The sequence below is a fragment of the Leguminivora glycinivorella genome, chromosome 13 (assembly GCF_023078275.1).
Source record: "Leguminivora glycinivorella isolate SPB_JAAS2020 chromosome 13, LegGlyc_1.1, whole genome shotgun sequence".
NCBI classification, from domain to species: Eukaryota; Metazoa; Arthropoda; class Insecta; order Lepidoptera; family Tortricidae; genus Leguminivora; species Leguminivora glycinivorella.
This window is the reverse complement of record NC_062983.1, coordinates 9,253,124-9,270,052: the sequence shown is the minus strand read 5'-3', so window position 1 is coordinate 9,270,052 and position 16,929 is coordinate 9,253,124. Positions and strand designations below refer to the sequence as shown.

The 16,929-nt window shown below is 47.2% G+C and overlaps 2 protein-coding genes across 2 annotated transcripts in view; one reads left to right on the top strand and one right to left on the bottom strand.

Annotated features, from left to right (window-relative positions):
• The window catches only part of LOC125232830, a 49,651-nt gene that overhangs the window by 6,982 nt on the left and 25,740 nt on the right, over positions 1–16,929 (top strand). The window contains exon 2 of the mRNA XM_048138622.1: positions 4,213–4,287. Coding sequence (XP_047994579.1) covers positions 4,213–4,287 — 75 coding nt within the window. The remainder of the gene's footprint in view (positions 1–4,212; positions 4,288–16,929) is intronic.
• Positions 1,240–3,023, bottom strand: LOC125232828. Its single transcript, XM_048138620.1, has 2 exons — positions 1,479–3,023; positions 1,240–1,381 (listed from the first exon to the last, which is right to left on the bottom strand). Exon 1 carries the CDS (start codon positions 2,969–2,971, stop codon positions 1,622–1,624), a length of 1,350 nt encoding a protein of 449 aa, XP_047994577.1. The 5' UTR covers positions 2,972–3,023; the 3' UTR covers positions 1,240–1,381; positions 1,479–1,621.

Sequence of the window (16,929 nt, the reverse complement as noted above, 5' to 3'; positions counted from 1 at the left end):
GATTACGCAGCAGTGCCCCGTCTCTGAGATCGCGATCGCAGAGCCTTTCCATTGTTTTTAGTAGGAAGGATGTCAGGCTTATTGGCCTATATGCCTTTGGTTGCGTATAATCGTTCTTACCTGGTTTGGGTATGAATACCACTTTTACTTCTCTCCATTTCACAGGGATGTAACCGTGAATTAGGCAGGCTCTGTAGATTACTATTAGGTGCGGCGCGATGATGTCCTTACCCCACTGGAGGAGTCCCGGGAAGATGCCGTCTAGCCCAGCCGCCTTGTATGGAGAGAAACTGTTTATTGCCCATAGTACCTTTTCCAGTGTTACGGCTCTAGTGGCAGTGTCCATGGCGGCTGCAGTTGGTTGTACTAACCTTTGCCTGTCCGCCCCTTCCCATGAAGTCTCCTCCGTGACGGAGCAGTCGGGGAAGTGTGTGTCGAGTAACAGCTTGCAAGTCTCACTGTCGGTAGTCGTGTAGCTGTTATCAGTTTTCCTCAGGGAGCCTACATTTCTGGCGGGGTCGCTGGAGAGAATGTTTTTACCCTGGCAGCCTGAGAGTTGGTCTCGATGTTGGTGCAGAAGGCCCTCCAGCAATCGCGTTTCCGTTCTCGGATGCGATTTTTGTACAGCGCTTGGGTCGCTTTGTACGCTTCCCAGTCGGTCGCCCTCCTAGTATTCTTTGCTCTATTGAACAGTTTGCGAAGTTTTCCTCGCAGTTTCTCGAGTTCAGGTCCCCACCAGCCTTTCCGGCTGTCGGCCTTAGTCGAGGGTGTTGTTAGTGGACAAGTGCTAGTAAACGTTTCCGTTAGTATATCTGTTAGTTTATTTACGTGTGCCTCTATGTCAGCAGGTTCCGCGTAGCTTCCTGGGAGCACTGCGAGTTCCGGATTGCTAGACAATAACCTGTTGAACTTGACGCGGTCCGTACGTCTCGGGTTGCGCCAGGGTTCAGGTTTTGGAGTCTCAACGCTTAGTTTGTATCTTACCCATCTATGGTCGGAGCATGACAGGTCATTTGACACGTGCCAATCGGAGATCATTTGCGATGCTCTTTCCGTAGCGAGTGTGATGTCGATAATAGTTTGGAATCTGGAGGTCACGAACGTGGGTTCCGACCCCCTGTTCATGAGCTTAAGGTTGGTGGAGAATAGAAACTCTACTAGGTCCTCACCTCGTCTATTGGAAGATTCGCTGCCCCACAGCCTGTGGTGCGCGTTCGCATCCGCCGAGACGATCAGCTCAAGCTTCTTGTTTTCGCAGTATTGGATGAGGTTTGCCAGCTCGACCGTCGGTATGTCCGCGTCGCCCGGCAGGTAGGCAGACGCTATGATTAACTCTGGGCTGCTGGCGCAGTTACTCTGGAGCCTGACCGTAGTCAAGTCTCTGGAACAGAACTCATTCATTAAAACTGCGTTGATTTGTTTGGGGATATATATGCAAGTGCGTGGATTGGTTACAGTTGTGTCCAGAAGTAGCTTACCTCCGATGTTGTTTAGACCGCAGATTCTGCCCTTCCTTATCCACGGCTCCTGGATAAGGGCGACGGCCTCGTTGTTGACCTCCAGCATTCTTCGCAAGGTAGCCGTTGCGGCTTGTTTATGCTGGAGGTTGGTTTGTGTGACGTTAGTTAGGGGTGGAGGAGCCATCTCTGATGCTCATCTCCTCGTCCGATTCTAGCGGGGCGTCGTGGTCCATCAGCTGCGCGACATCCCTCTCAAGGTCGCTGTCATCAGCGTCCTCGCGCGGGGTTGTCAGCGGGCAGGCTGACGCCCCTTCCGCCCTCTCGCTTGCGCTGGAGGTTGGATGGGGGACCGCAGGTTCGCCTGTCGAGCTCTGTCTCTCGACGGAGCTCGGTTCGCTAACCTCCGACACCGACGCGCCAGCTTCTGTATTAGGAGCGGTGCATTCTCTCTGCTTCGCAGCGGAGAGGGCACCGCTCACTACAGTAGCCGTCGCAGTCTCAACAGGTGGCGGCGCATCAAGCAGCTTGCCACTGCTGTTGAAGAATCGGATGTAGGCGTTGCCCAGTTTATAGGCAAGCCTACGCTCCCTTGCTATAATTCCCGGAATCTGGTCTGCCGGGATGCCGAGAACCAGGAAGGCTCCAGACGTAGTCCCTTCATGGCGCTCGACATTGTAAAGCGACCAGCTGCTGACCTGATACCAAGGGTTCTGTCTACGTAGGAGGATCTGGATCGTCCTGACGTCTTCCGAACAGCTTGGTAGCAGAACAGCGGACTTCACCCGTCGGGGAATGTCAATTTGGCGCTTCACGACCAGTTTTGTGTCGGGAATTGGTGACACGCAGGTGGCTATGGTGTCCTTGAGCCACTCTACGTCCCTTTTGCTCTCGCACTGTAGTTTCAGCACTCCTTCACTGTGGAAAGGTTTCCCACGGAAGGAGGGCCAGTGCGGAGCGTGTGGGCTGGAGCTCGGAGTGCCCACCAGATCTACGATGCTGGTCTCCAGAGTCAGCTTTAATTCTTCCACTTGTTCCGGTGTAAGGTCCTTAAAGGGTTCCGTCATCACTGCGACATACAGGTCGTTTAGGACTACAGTGTCAGCGTAGGAGACGGCCTTCCTTACCACACCCGAACCAGTGGAAGTTTTGGTTCGCTTCGGAAAGCTTGTTTTCGGCGATAGTGTGTCGTCGGGGCGAGGACGTTTGGGTACTGGGCCCGTGCCAGTCTGCTTGTCTGGCGCCGCTTTTCCCTTCTTCCCTCTGCCCCCACGTTTGCGCCTCGCTTTCTCGGTCGCGTTGGATTTCTCCTTCGCGCCCGGTGCAGGACGTGCACCTTTGTCGGCGCGCTGCGGTGCCCCACCCTGGCTTTCGCCGGGGCGTTGCGGTTGCTTCGCGCTGACATCAGCAGCAGGGGCCTTTGTCGGCTGTCCTGCGACGGCTGGTTGCCGTCCGTCCCTATCTGCGGCTTGTTTGTCTGCGCGTAGGGCCGCGCGTTTTTGTTTTTTGCGCATGTCTGACGGCGTGCGCTTACGTTTTGAGACCTGTTGCCACTGTTGCTCACCAGCCACATCAGTGGCGGGAGCATTGGTCGTTGTGGCCTTGGGTTCAGGCGCTTCCGAGGAAGCAGCGACCGTTCCCTTGTTAGCGCAAGGCGCTTCCGTGGAAGCTGCGACCTGCTGCTGGTTTTTGGGGTTGGATCTTTGTTTCTCCATTGTTTGTATTTTTGATAATTCACCTCCCGTGCTTCCCACCCTCCATGGAGCCCGCAACGTTGGGGATGTAGCTAAAGTGTACACCAGGAATACCCGGAAGGTATAGATGCATTGGGTTGGGTCTCATGCGCGACATCGGGTGCTGCAGACGAGTGGCTGAAGGAAACGATCCCATTTCCTCCAGTGGTTCCACCCGCCCTCGCCCCGTCAGCATGGCCGAGCCCCAGCGTCCTCCCAGAGAACGCCCCCCCCACATCTGGCCAGCGGACCGTACCACCTCAACCGTACGGGACGCGTGTCCACTACCCTGCAGTGGCTAGCTGCAGGGCAACCGTTTAGTCCGAAATTCGGACCGAAAAGGGCGTATCGTCCTAAGGGGATAACAACACCCCGACCCCCTGTAGGTCTCAGCCCCCAGGACTCCTGCATCCCGACGTACGGCGTTCAACTGCGCAGGACATACGCAGGCAGGTGTGTATAGTCCGCTTATGCCACCTACTCCATAAGCGGAGCCGGGAGTCCGAGCAACGAAACTAGCAATCCAATCGAAATCAGATTACTAGCAACGTCGCAAGGAAAACTCCATAGTTTGTCATACCCCGCTTGGGCTTTTAGGTCCTTGCGGGTTATGACCTCGCCTCCATACTCGGCTACTGGTGGTCCGGGGTAGATGTAATTGTGCGACGCCCGACTGACCACCAGCATTACCAGGGTGTACGACCCGACCCACAAGTGAGACGGGTTCGTCCATGACCCGCGGCGGCAGTGCCATGGACGACGGGGACGTGGTATGGTAGACTTGTAGAGGTAGACGTTGTGAGCTCAGCATCGCACACCTGAACTAACGCACCTACCCCCACCTAACACCCCCCCATTCTAATAGGTATAATGAATTGCCGATCAATACGTAAGGTATAATGGGTATAAGCCTAGAAATTATAAGTTCAGAATATAACATCTTTATTTCGATTGCTACTCTTTTCAAATTTTCCGAGACTAAATTTTTATTTGTTCTATTATATGGTTGATGTTTGTTTCAGCGGAACTAAACAGCCTGCGAACGCAACATAGTATCTGGCAGAAAGGATCGAGTTCCAGTATCGGTGGCAATAATGGTAAGAACCAGAGTCAGTTTACTCTATGGACTAGTTAAGATGTGATGACAATCGTTTACGGAAAAACTAAATATAAACACATTTACGCTTTCCTACGCATCAGAAAGATGAAACCATGCAGCGATCTCTCATTACACAAAATGCGGCTCGATGCTGAATTGCTAATAGATGTGATTCCACCCTAGCTTTCATATGCGCCTATCAAAATATTTATTCACCTAGCAAGCGTAATAAATAAATGATTAAAGTTGAAAGCATACGGACTTACGGAGCAGATCTCCTCATAAGCATACCAAAGATTAAGCTTATTGCATGACTGTATATGTATGGAACTAATGGAACACCATAAACTATAGTGGCTCTGGGAGTTGTAGACCTTCGCGACATGCTTAGAAAACATAAAGATGAAAAATACTTAGATCTTAAACCCATTGTAACAGTCAAGTCACGATTGTCTTAAGCGCCATATCCGTTATTGGCACTTTATGGCAATTTTACAAAAAAAAAAATGTCGACCAAAAATTGAGTTCATCATAGAATCTGGTTAAATAAAATTAAAATTTTGAAAAAACCCCCGACCGCGACCTAGTGGATCGATTTTCATGAAACATGGCTAAGAACACTCCCGACTAACACAGCTTTCAAATAAAAAAAAACTAAATCGAAATCGGTTTATCCGTTCAAGAGCTACGATGCCACAGACAGACACACACACAGACAGACAGACAGACAGACAGCCAGACGGACAGACAGACAGACAGACACGTCAAACTTATAACACCCCGTCGTTTTTGCGTCGGGGGTTAAAAATTCATGAGAATCGGTTGAGAATAGCGATTGACACTAGTGAGAATAGAGGATAACATCCGGACATAAAAATGGTTCCGCTATCGCTGCGGTCAATGAAACGCTTTCTGTGAAGAGTTGGGTAGGGCTCGAGTCGATAGTTGCACGCGATTCGCGTTACATTCCGGAATTCGATCGATTATCGATTGCACCTACTAAGCGCTTTAGCGAGCATTTATTTGAAATCGCGTGCCATCCAATCCAATCAACCGGTGACGTGAGATGACGTTTTTAGAAGTTTTTATTGTGTTAAGAAGTTAAGATTTATATCGGATCCCTTTTTTCTGACATAATTTGCTTGCCAGATTATCATTAGTCATAATTCTAAAACGAGTTGTCAAACTATTGATAGGATTGGTTAGGTTAGGTTTGTTTTATGACTGGCCTACGGAGGTGGTGCTCTGCACTGCGGACTGATGGTGCTGGTGGTACTGTAGATGAAAAGCGCACAATGGCGGCAGGGGGGGGGGGGGGATCGTTTAGTGGGTAGCCCACATAACCACTTGGGTCCGTCCCGTCCCCGCACACAAGTGGTATGCGTAATTGCATTTGCCCCCTACGATAACCCAGGGGACCTTTGCTCGCACTCCCTACGTTGGGGTCAGATTTGTATCACACGAGTCTGCTATTGCGGTTAGGCGGTTGTCACACCAGGCCCCGTAGCCGAATGGCATTTCTACGACGCGAAACGAAAACGAAACGCCGCGAAAGGTAGTCTGGGTCTGTCGCGCCAATACAAGAGCGATAGAGATAGATAGCTATGAAAGAATTATTATCGTAAGCGTTACGTACACAGAGTAGCGATCTATTATTTACTTACGCAAGTAACGTCGAGTGCGCTAACACAGTATAATAAAGAGTACTACAGTATCATGGCCACTCCACTCCCTGCTTCCAGCTGAAAGTGCCGCCCACCCGTTCTCGGTTACCTCACAGTTACCGCCTGTCAAGAACGCGACCAGTCGAGCTGCCAAATCTCACATACAAGCACAGAATACATAATAGTACAAGTACAGAAGGCCCACTGCTTTGATGTTCACGAAATGCCGCCTTTTTAAATGCCTAAAAAATTATTACAAAGAAACGAGCCGCACGTGCGCAGCGTCGGACGATAGGGTTGACTACGGATTAAAAAAAATTAATACCTATTCAATTCTAGGTATATATACAGTAGTTTAAGTCCCAACGTCACAAGCCTTATTCAACGTTTCCGTGGGACATAAATTACTTAATCGATAGTAGAAAGTGTAAGATTGTCCTATTTTATTCATGATGTTTATTTAAATAAGCATTATTAGACATTCCACCCGCGGATATCGCATATGAACCTTTAAAAAAAACTCGCGACGTATAGTAACAATAGAAAGTGCGAACGTGCGTTCCGTGGGAATGCGAGCCACCCCTGATTAGGCCGCGAACTCGCGGCCGCCCGCATGTACTTGTAGCGCGGCGATAGAATCGCAGAGTGAGCCGCCCCTGATACAAGCATGGTATACGCTCTCGCTTACACGAACTTAATGTATTTGATCGCGATTGTCCCGAGGTGTGGTTGTGGTACAGTCACCGGCATAAATAAGTAATGATTTCTGTACCTTGTCATATTAACGTTTATAGCCTTCATAATGTTACGATTGTATACTATACTTTTTCTACGACAGCCACATACATACCTATTCAAGAATAATAAAATGGGTTAGTTACTTACTTCATATAATGAATGGGAATATTTGTGTGGATCGTCGTAGCATTGAGTATTCTGTCCACAAAATGTTGATGGTGAGATATTGTTGCACAATTCTTCAAAATATGCCAACAATGCGATTTCAGAGAAAGTTGAAACATTTTTTTGCAATTTCCATGTCATAAAACAATCATAACATTTTTGCTACGCTGTATCCGACTTTTCAGGTAACAAATTGTCAGTCACTTTGAGCGCCATAGCCTTGATTTCTTGGGGAGTATATTGTTCACCAGAATCACTCATAATTACTTAAGTTTTTGCACAACGTCGACTTAAAATAAAGTATAAAACACTAAAATAGTTCAAATAATTTTTTAAAAAGTTTACAAATGCGGGAACCAATAATGCACAGCCAGAGAATGCTCAACCCAAAAATTTACGACCCAGGAATTGGCGTCCATGATGTACGAGAGTTCTTGGGCCGTGAATTGATGGGTTGGGCATTCTCGGGCTGTACACGTTTGGTCCGGGCGATAATTCGAAGCCACTTTTTTTACAGGGCGGCAGTATTGTACGACCCCGTAATTCGCGTCCAAAAAAGTGGACGCCGATTTTGGTCTGTACATTTCTGGGTCGTACATTAACCGAACTCTTCATGCCATAGACAAGAGAAATAGAAAATAAGCCGGTTTTCAATTACGAAAAATGTGGTTGCGTTCAAGAATATTTAAATGTCAAATGTAAAATTATTTGATAAACTTATGATTTTTACCTTTGTTTTGCAATATCTAATATGTAAAACGCATTTCAGTTTATTTTTTCATCTTGATTTAAATTATGAACCTAAATATTATATTATTTATTAAGAGTTATTTATTATTGCAAATGAAAACATACCTGATAAATGGAAGTTGTACTTTTAAAAATAAACTTACAGAACTCCTATATTCATATGAATACTGCTTAGCAGTTATCATATGAACCTATAGACAAATAGACTTTTCTATCGTTACTCAAATGAACTTAATTTGGATACCGCTGACAATAATCTAATTGACAGATTTAAGTGCTGGAGTAGAAAAATACATATAATGTCTAGATACATTGTCAAGTTATCAACTTCTTATGGGGATTAGACACGCAAATTGTCATGTTCGTGTCTGTCGAATATGAGGAACGATGAAATGGAGTTATTGTTAGACATTACGACGTTTAACAAAGTTTTTAACCACCGGTGGCTAACTCATTGAATCATCGATCATCATCATATGAGAGTGTGTTTAGTAAAACGTCCCACTTTGTGGGTTACCATTAAGGCGAGATTTTCTTGCATCTTTATGCTATGAACCTATGAATAAACTGTCGAAGCGGCTTTATAGCAATCGACAAAGTGGGACGTTTTCCCGTGCACACTCATATATGTTGTGGGTTTAAATCCATACTAATATTATAAATGGGAAAGTGTGTGTGTCTGTTTGTTTGTCCGTCTTTCACGGCAAAACGGAGTGACGAATTGACGTCATTTTTTAGGTGGAGATAATTGAAGGCTTGGAGAGTGACATAGGCTACTTTTTGTCTCTTTCTAACGCGAGCGAAGCCGCGGGAAAAAGCTAGTAAACAATAATTGGCTTTAGGCCTCCTCTCATGCTTAAGGGGCCTCGGGCTATAGTCTCTACGCTAGCCCAATGCGGATTGGGGACCTTTGAATTTCATTCGCTATTTTCAAATTGTTGTGAGACGGACATATATTTTTTTAATGATGAATATAAAATCAAAATCCTCGTATAAGTCAAACCCGCCTCTATAATAGTTGTCAATCATCCAACTGCCGAGGTACCGGCAATGACACGGTGCCGGTGTTACTGACTAGCCCGTATTTTCGTTCAATGCCAATTGGCGTCACTTAACTGAATTACACCTTTGTTTGTCACTAATAATAGATAGCAGAATTGTCTAAGTAGTTTAGTAACGTCGTGTGTATCTTCAATTTTCAAACTTTTATAAGGTAACAAATGGATTAGTTACAATTGCCCCCCAGTCGAGATTTGACCCGCTGTACCTTACACATAGGTAGGTACCTCACAAGTCTCACAACCAAAAGTACCTAATACATGGTCAGCACTACAGTCGCTGAACTGTTCGTCATGTGGTTATAGACTCATTTCAAGTCAAGTTTCTAATGAGTCGGCAACGCGCATGTGACACCCCTTGAGTTACAGGCGTCCATAGGTTATGGTGACCGCTTTCCATCAGGCGAGCCGTATACCTCGGAAATAACTCGGATATGTTAAAAATGGCTGCTCGACAAGAACTTATGTTTGCATGCTTGCTATTCGATACCGTCCAAACGAAACAGCCCTCGTATCTCTTTAAAAAACTTGTATGGCACTCTAATACCCACCATCAACCTCGATCGTCAAGAGCGGCCGTACTACGGGTACCCAGACACAGTTCTACTGCTTTTAGGGGGAGTTTTCGGTACCGTGCAAGTAAATGCTGGAACAATATTCCTCCACCCATTCGTCGTTTAAGAACCAAACTAAATTTCAAGCATAAGTATCGATTACACCTTTTAAAGGAGCAAAAAGAAAAAGGCTGAAACTCCTCTTTCTTTTTAAATGTATATATATATATATATATATATATTTCTTCGTTTTGGTTGCATTGCGTACTTCTGCCACTATGTTTTTAAAATACAAATAACACTATTGAAAAATTTATATATTTGCTGCGACTGTCATACAGATACATACACATAGAGACTTGCTCACACTAACACAACATGTACACAGACACTTACATGAACGTACTTATAATAAAGCGTTGCACAAACTTTTATAAAAGGTTCTGGCAGAATATCAGCGATGTGGCTTGCCATAGGCTTGCCGCATCATCATGCTGAGCCAGCGCCAATTCTCTGCCACGACACATGGTCGTATCATTATTAGTTTAGATTTTTTAGAATAGATTGTTTTTTCTTAATTTTAAGTTGCATGTACTTAATTGTTTTGTAATTTAAACCATGTATGTTGTGGAAATGAATAAAGTTTTTATCTATCTATCTATCTATCTATCTACCTGTTTGCCACCGACGTGGTATAAAAAAAATCGGAAAGAGAAGACTCGTGAGGGGTCCGGGGTCCTATACTTTCTGCGACCCTTCTCTTCACGTACAAACTCTTTGGCTACAGTATTACAATAGGGATCGGATGTGTCAGTATCAAAATAGCGTTTTTAGGGTTCCGTAGTCGACTAGGAACCCTTATAGTTTCGACATGTCTGCCTGTCCGTCCGTCCGTCCGTCCGCGGATAATCTCAGTAACCGTAAGCACTAGAAAGCTGAAATTTGGTACCAATATGTATATCAATCACGCCAACAAAGTGCAAAAATAAAAAATGGAAAAAAATGTTTTATTAGGGTATGGTATTTTTTTTTTCATTCCAATCCCAACGTGTGATACATTGTTGGATAGGTATTTAAAAATGAATAAGGGTTTACTAAGATAATTTTTTAATAATATTAATATTTTCGGAAATAATCGCTCCCAAAGGAAAAAAAGTGCCCCCCCCCCTCTAACTTTTGAACCATATGTTTAAAAAATATGAAAAAAATCACAAAAGTAGAACTTTATAAAGAATTTCTAGGAAAATTATTTTGAACTTGATAGGTTCAGTAGTTTTTGAGAAAAATACGGAACACTACGGAACCCTACACTGAGCGTGGCCCGACACGCTCTTGACCGGTTTTTTGTTTGAAGAAACGTAACTTTTGACGCTAACATGCCGTTATCATTTCGCAGTGACATCTTACTCACTTCTTCGGAGCATTGTTCGAATGCGTAATGCGTAGGTATGTCTATATTAAGCTCCTAACGCATAAACTGGCTTCAACAAAAAGTACATTATGGCAGGAAACGTTCGAAGTTACCGTTAACCTTTTAACTGGCATTGTCTAATGACGGCTAACGCTAGTTTAAAGCATAGGTTCATTTTATTGTTTTCAACAGTTCTTATGCCAAATAGTTGCAAGGACTTTATGGTTTATCTGCCTATTTGTGAAGTAAAATATACAATACTTACGCTACAATCTCGGTATTGTCTATCTAATGCAGCGGTTCTCAAACTTATTTTCCCATGGAACCCTTTTAGAAAGTAAAACATCTGACGGAACCCTTAATTTTTTTTTTATTGCAATCTTTATTTTAATAAGCAATCATGATAGTAAAATCTAATCACTAGATTCTCTAATGTGAGGTATTACATGAAGCAGTTTTTTTTATTTTTTAACAATTGGTGAATATTTGGTTTTATGGAAGAGAGTTGAAGTTGCATATCAGGTACCCAAAATTCACACGGAGCCCCCAGAGAGGCTTTGCGGAGCCCTAGGGGTCCGCGGAGCACACTTTGAGAATGGCTGATCTAATGTAACTATATTACGAGTATATACACAAGAGCACGACCTCATAATCAAAAACGAAACCACAAGGTAAGTAAGAAGTGCATGGAAAGCGTGTATAGCTGTATAGCGTTGCATGATCGGCAAGCTGTGAATAAATCTCAGCGCAAAAAGTAGAAGCCAATTCATCGAAGACCAGGTTACTGTGCCTATTAGCCTCTTTATACAGTCGCGTTCAGTTACATCTACATAGTTACGCGACCATAAATATCTGTATGCACTACTGTGTGCGTATCGATGCACAAATGCTCACGAAACGCTAACGCAGAAATTATTTATTTATTATGAATGGGCTTGTATTGTATTGTAGAACGGGCGATTTTCCGCAACTCGACGTCTAGCGCCTATTTTGCGTGATAAGAGGGAGGGGTTGGCTAGTCCTGCCATCCCAACTCCTCGAGAAATCCTACCAGACCCTTGATGTTGAGTAGGACCTCGGGGAGGTCTCTCGGAGATCCGAGATATTTTGCCCTGTATGGAGCCACCCCGCTGCACTCCAGCACCACGTGAGCAGCTGTTTCCTCTGTCTCCATGCACCCTCGGCACAGGGGACTGTCCGTAGCACCTGTTATGAAAAGATGTTTGTTAAATAGTCCATGACCTGTTATGACACTGGTTACCATTCTCAGACGGACCTTCCCTAGTTGAAGGAGCGTTCTTGTGAGTTTTTCACTGATGCTGGGCATGGCCATTTTCGCTTGCCTGCATCCAGTCTGGTTTAGCCAGTGTGCTGTGTGTAGTTTCCCTGTATATGATAGTAGCATTGAGCGTACCTTGCTGAATGGTATCGGGAGAATTGGTTCTGGGCCAATGGCCCCCGCACTCGACCCCTGTCTGGCTAGCTCGTCTGCAGCATCATTACCTCGGGATCCGCTGTGTCCCTTGATCCATTGTAGGATGATCTCGTTTTTATGACTTACCTCCATTAGTCGTTTATGGCATTCGTGTATGAGTTTGGATGTAATTAAATGGCTCCTTAAAGCCATAAGGACTGCTCTACTGTCAGAGAGTATGCGGATGGAGGATCCTACTACCTTCCTTGCAGTTATAGCAGCTGCCGCGTTAATGATGCCCATGCACTCAGCTTGGAAGACCGAGTTGTGAGCTCCTAGCGGAGTGGTAATCGACATGTTCAGGTCTTCTGAGAAGGTCCCAGAGCCCGACCCATTGTCCGTTTTTGACCCATCTGTGAAGATTCTAAGCTCCATGGGATTGAGCCCCTCGTAGTTGTCGTCCTCGTATAATTGTATCTTGTACCTTTTATCGAAGATGACATGTTTTTGAATTCGATCCGTACCTGACCTGAGGATTGGGAATTCGTCGTATACTTTTTCCAGGCATTTTGTGTGAAGAACTCCTGTGTTAGACCAGATGTTGAGTGTATTTAACCTTACCGCTGATAAGCTTGCTTCCTGCTGTATGTGCAGGTATAGCGGTGGAAGGCCCAACATGACCTCCATGGCTGCCGTCGGAGTAGACTTCGTGCAGCCAGTGGTAGCCGCACATGCGAGCCTTTGGAGTCTTTGTAGTTTGTCTCGCACGTTGCCTAGGTTTGTTCTTGGCCACCAGACCAGAGCACCGTAGCAGAGCATTGGCCGGACTATCGTCTTGTAGAGCCAGAGGGTGATTTTCGGGTTGAGTCCCCATCTCTTACCGATCATCCTTCTGCATTGCCAGAAGACGACTGCCGCCTTGTCTATTCGTTTGTTGATGTGGTTGTTCCAGCTGAGTTTGCTGTCGAGGGTTAGACCTAAGTACTTTACCTCTTCTGTTAGATTTAGCTCAGCTTGGAAAAGTTTTGGTTTGGTAAAGTTGCCAAGAGACCTTTTGTTAGTAAACATTACCATTTCTGTTTTAGTGGGGTTGACTGATAGGTCGAATTCTCGGCACCAGCGTTCCACAATTCGAAGCGCTGACTGAGTGAGATCGCAGACTGTACTGGCAAATTTACCTGATATTAAGATCGTCAGATCGTCTGCGTAACCTATTGTATAGAAGCGTTCCTCGTTCAGTTTGGTTATGAGGTTGTTGACCACTAGGTTCCATAGCAGCGGTGACAGGACTCCCCCTTGAGGGCATCCCCTGACCGCCTTTACTGCCTGTGGCTCCCCAGCATACCTTATAGTCCTTTTGTTTAGCATGTTCATGATCCACTGAATTAGTCCAGGTTCCACGCCGTGGCTTGCCAGGGCGTTCCCTATACTGTTGAAGTGGGTCTTGTCAAAGGCGCCCTCGATATCGATAAATGTGCCGAGACACATTTCCTTGTCATGGATCGCCCTTTCAATACGGCTTACTACCATGTGTAACGCCGATTCTGTTGATTTACCTGAGCTGTATGCATGCTGATTGATGTGCATCGGTATGTTTTTAAGCGCTCTGTCCCTTAGGTCTCTGTCACACAGTTTCTCCAGGGCCTTTAACAGGAATGATGTGAGACTGATGGGTCTAAAGGATTTGGAAGCTGTGTAGTCATTCTTACCTGGTTTGGGTATGAATATTACCTTAACATCCCTCCATTTCTTGGGAACGTAACCCCAGGCTAGGCACGCCACCATAATGTTCTTCAGCTTGTCCTGGATGATTCCTAAACCCCACTGTAGGAGGGCTGGGAAGATGCCATCCGGACCGGCTGCTTTGAAGGGATGAAAGCTGTCAATAGCCCACCTTAGTTTTTCAGCGGTGACGATTCTATGAGCCATTTGCCAGTTGTTCTCTGATGTGTTATGTTCTTCCTCCTCCTGCTGATCTTCGTCCGGTAGACTTACGCATCCCGGAAAATGGGTCTCCAGGAGTAGGCGTTTAGTCTCCGTAGGAGAGGATGTATATGTACCGTCGGGTTTCCGCAGTGAGCCTAGCTGAGTCGTGGATTTGCATGCTAAGGTTTTCCTTACCCGATTGGCGTGGTCTAGTGTTTCGATGCTGCTGCAGAAGTTCCTCCACGACAGGGATCTCCAGTACCGCAGTCTTTGTTTGTACCTGGCCTTGGTTTCGTAGTAGTTGTCCCAGTCCACCTCGGCCGTCGTGTTCATAGCCCTGTTGAAGAGCTTCCTGGTCTTTCGACGGAGTCTCTCTAGTTCGGGGCCCCACCAGTTGTGTCCGACTATAGCAGTTCTGGCTGGCGGGTTTAATGGGCATGCTTTTTTTGGTAGCTGTCTATAAGGGCGTCAGTCAAGACGTTTACCTGGTGTTCTATTTGGGCCGGTTCCCGAGGTTCGGCCGATAGACGGGACTTGTCCAGGTTTTCACTCAGGGTTGTCCTAAATGCTAACCTGTCCGTCTTTTTGGGGTTTCTGCGAGTTGCTGGAATGTCATCTGATACTTGTAGGTTGAAACGAATCCATCTGTGGTCTGAGCAAGAGGCCTCCGGAGAGACATGCCATTCCGTGATGAGTTCGCCCACCTCCTCTGAGGCGAGAGTCAAGTCAATGATTGTCCTGCATCGTCTGTTTACAAATGTTGGTTCAGCACCTATATTTTGAATGTTTAGATTGGTAGTCACGAGATATTCCACAAGTGTCTTACCTCTGTTGTTACTGGTCTCCATACCCCACAAAGGGTGATGCGCGTTAGAGTCGGCCCCGATGATGATTGCGAGGCCTGTTTTCTCGCAGTGGCTGACCAGTCGTTGTAGTTCGAGTGGCGGTGGCTCGTCCTCCCCGGGCATGTAAGCCGAGACGAGGACTAGGTCGCGACAGCCTGTTGGCATTGGAACTTGTAGTTTAATCGCGCACAGATCTCTGGAACAAAATTCAGTGAGCTGTTGTGCACATATATTGTTTGTAGTTAGAATGCATGCCCTAGGGATGGCATGCATCGTGGAGTAATAGAGCTTACCTTTGGTGTTGGAGAGCCCTCGTATGTGTCCGCTGCCCGTCCAAGGTTCTTGCAGGAGGGCAACGGCTGTTGGCAAACCTTCCAGACAGCGTCTCAGTTGGGCCGTAGCGGCCACGCTGTGCTGGAGGTTTGCTTGGAGCACCTTAGTCGGTGTCCATGTTGACGGTGGTAGGGGCTTCATCCTGCATCTCCCCTCCCTCCTTCAACATGTCGGCCAACCCCGTCTCTATCCATGCCGTCAAGTCCTCGCCCTCGGGTGGTGCCCCGGCAGGTCCCTCACCAATGCCGAGGAGTTCATCCTCCGAGAGTTCGGTCGTCGTCAGCTTGGATGTCGACGGGGGGGCGTCCTTCTCCCCGGAGGCAGATGCAAACTGCACGGGGGTGGTGCCCATGGCCTGTTGGTCCGGGACCACTACGCTCGCGGTCCCTAGGGTAGTACCCTGCGGGGCGGGCGGTTGGTCCACATATTTACCCCCAGGACCCCTGAACTTGAGATAGATCGTGCCCATCCCACAGCTCAGGGCTCTGCCCCTTTCCATGAAGGCAGGGACGAGTTCCTCGGGGATTGTGAATGCGACAAACCACCCTTGGTCTTGTCGCAGTATCTCGATAATGGACCAAGAGGTAACCTTGGCCCACCCGTTCTGGTACTTAAGTCCAATAGCTGCCTCTTGGACGTTTTCCCAGGACGAGTTATCGATGTTTGGGATGAAGAGTCCGCACCTAACTCTCCTTGCCAACTCCGACTGGCGAACAGCCGTTAGGGTGAGATTTGGCAAGGTAAGGGACTTGATGTTGCGCTGTGCCCAGGCAGCCGAGTATTCGTCTCGCGCAAAGACCCTCAGCTGTCCTTCGGCGTAAGCGGGTTTGCCCTTAAAGCTAGGTGCCACACCTTCATCCGTGTTTATCTTGGCATCCTCCACGATTGCCTTGTGAAAGGCGCGGAGGATGGCGTTTGATTGGTCGGCGGTGATCCTACCCGACTTAGCATCAGTTACGACGATCGTCAGGTCTGAAGCCGCCGCCTGTGCGTAGGATACGCCTGGCTGGTTGGGATTCACAAGCCGCTGCTTCTTGGGATCTCCTTGCGGGGAGAAGGACTCGTCCCGTGCCCTCTTAGCAGCAGCTCGTGAATGCTTGCCTGGCTTCTTTTTGTTCTTCCCTGATGCCGGACCTGCTGGGGTGCTGGTTGACGTACCAGCCTTGGGGGGTTGGGAAGGTCCCTTCCCCTTAGGCGGATGTCTTCCAGAGGGCCCTTGCTGGTTCGGACTCGGTTTGGGTGCTGGCTTCTGAGAAGCCGATGCTCCCTCTCCAGGCACAGGGTTGGGTGTGTTGGCCGGCTGTTGCTCTCGCGCTAGGCGCTCGGCAATCCGCTGGCGTTTGCTCTTCTTCTTCTTCTTAGTCACCTCACCTTGACGTTGAACAGGGGGAGGTGGCTTCGAAGAGGAAGAACTTCCGGGACCGGCTTGGCGAGGCTTCCCAGTATTGGGTCGCTTCTTGGACCTACGGTCCACAATCTGCCAGTCTTGGAAGATGTTTTGGCCGGTCTGCTCGCCAGATGAACTGGCTTGCGGACTGGCCAAGTTTGTGGCTTGGCCTACTGTCGCTGGGACAGACGGCTTCGCCTGTGTGGCCGTTCCATTAGCGATGAACGCCGCTGGACCAGCTTGGGGGTTTTTATTAATTGACCTGTTCTCCATGGTTCGAATTAATGTATCTTCATCCTCATCGGCTCCCACCCTACAAGGGCCCGCACCTCTGGGAACGCTTACTCACACATATAAAAGGTGCTTTCAGTCGCTAGGCTACCGATGAAGATATA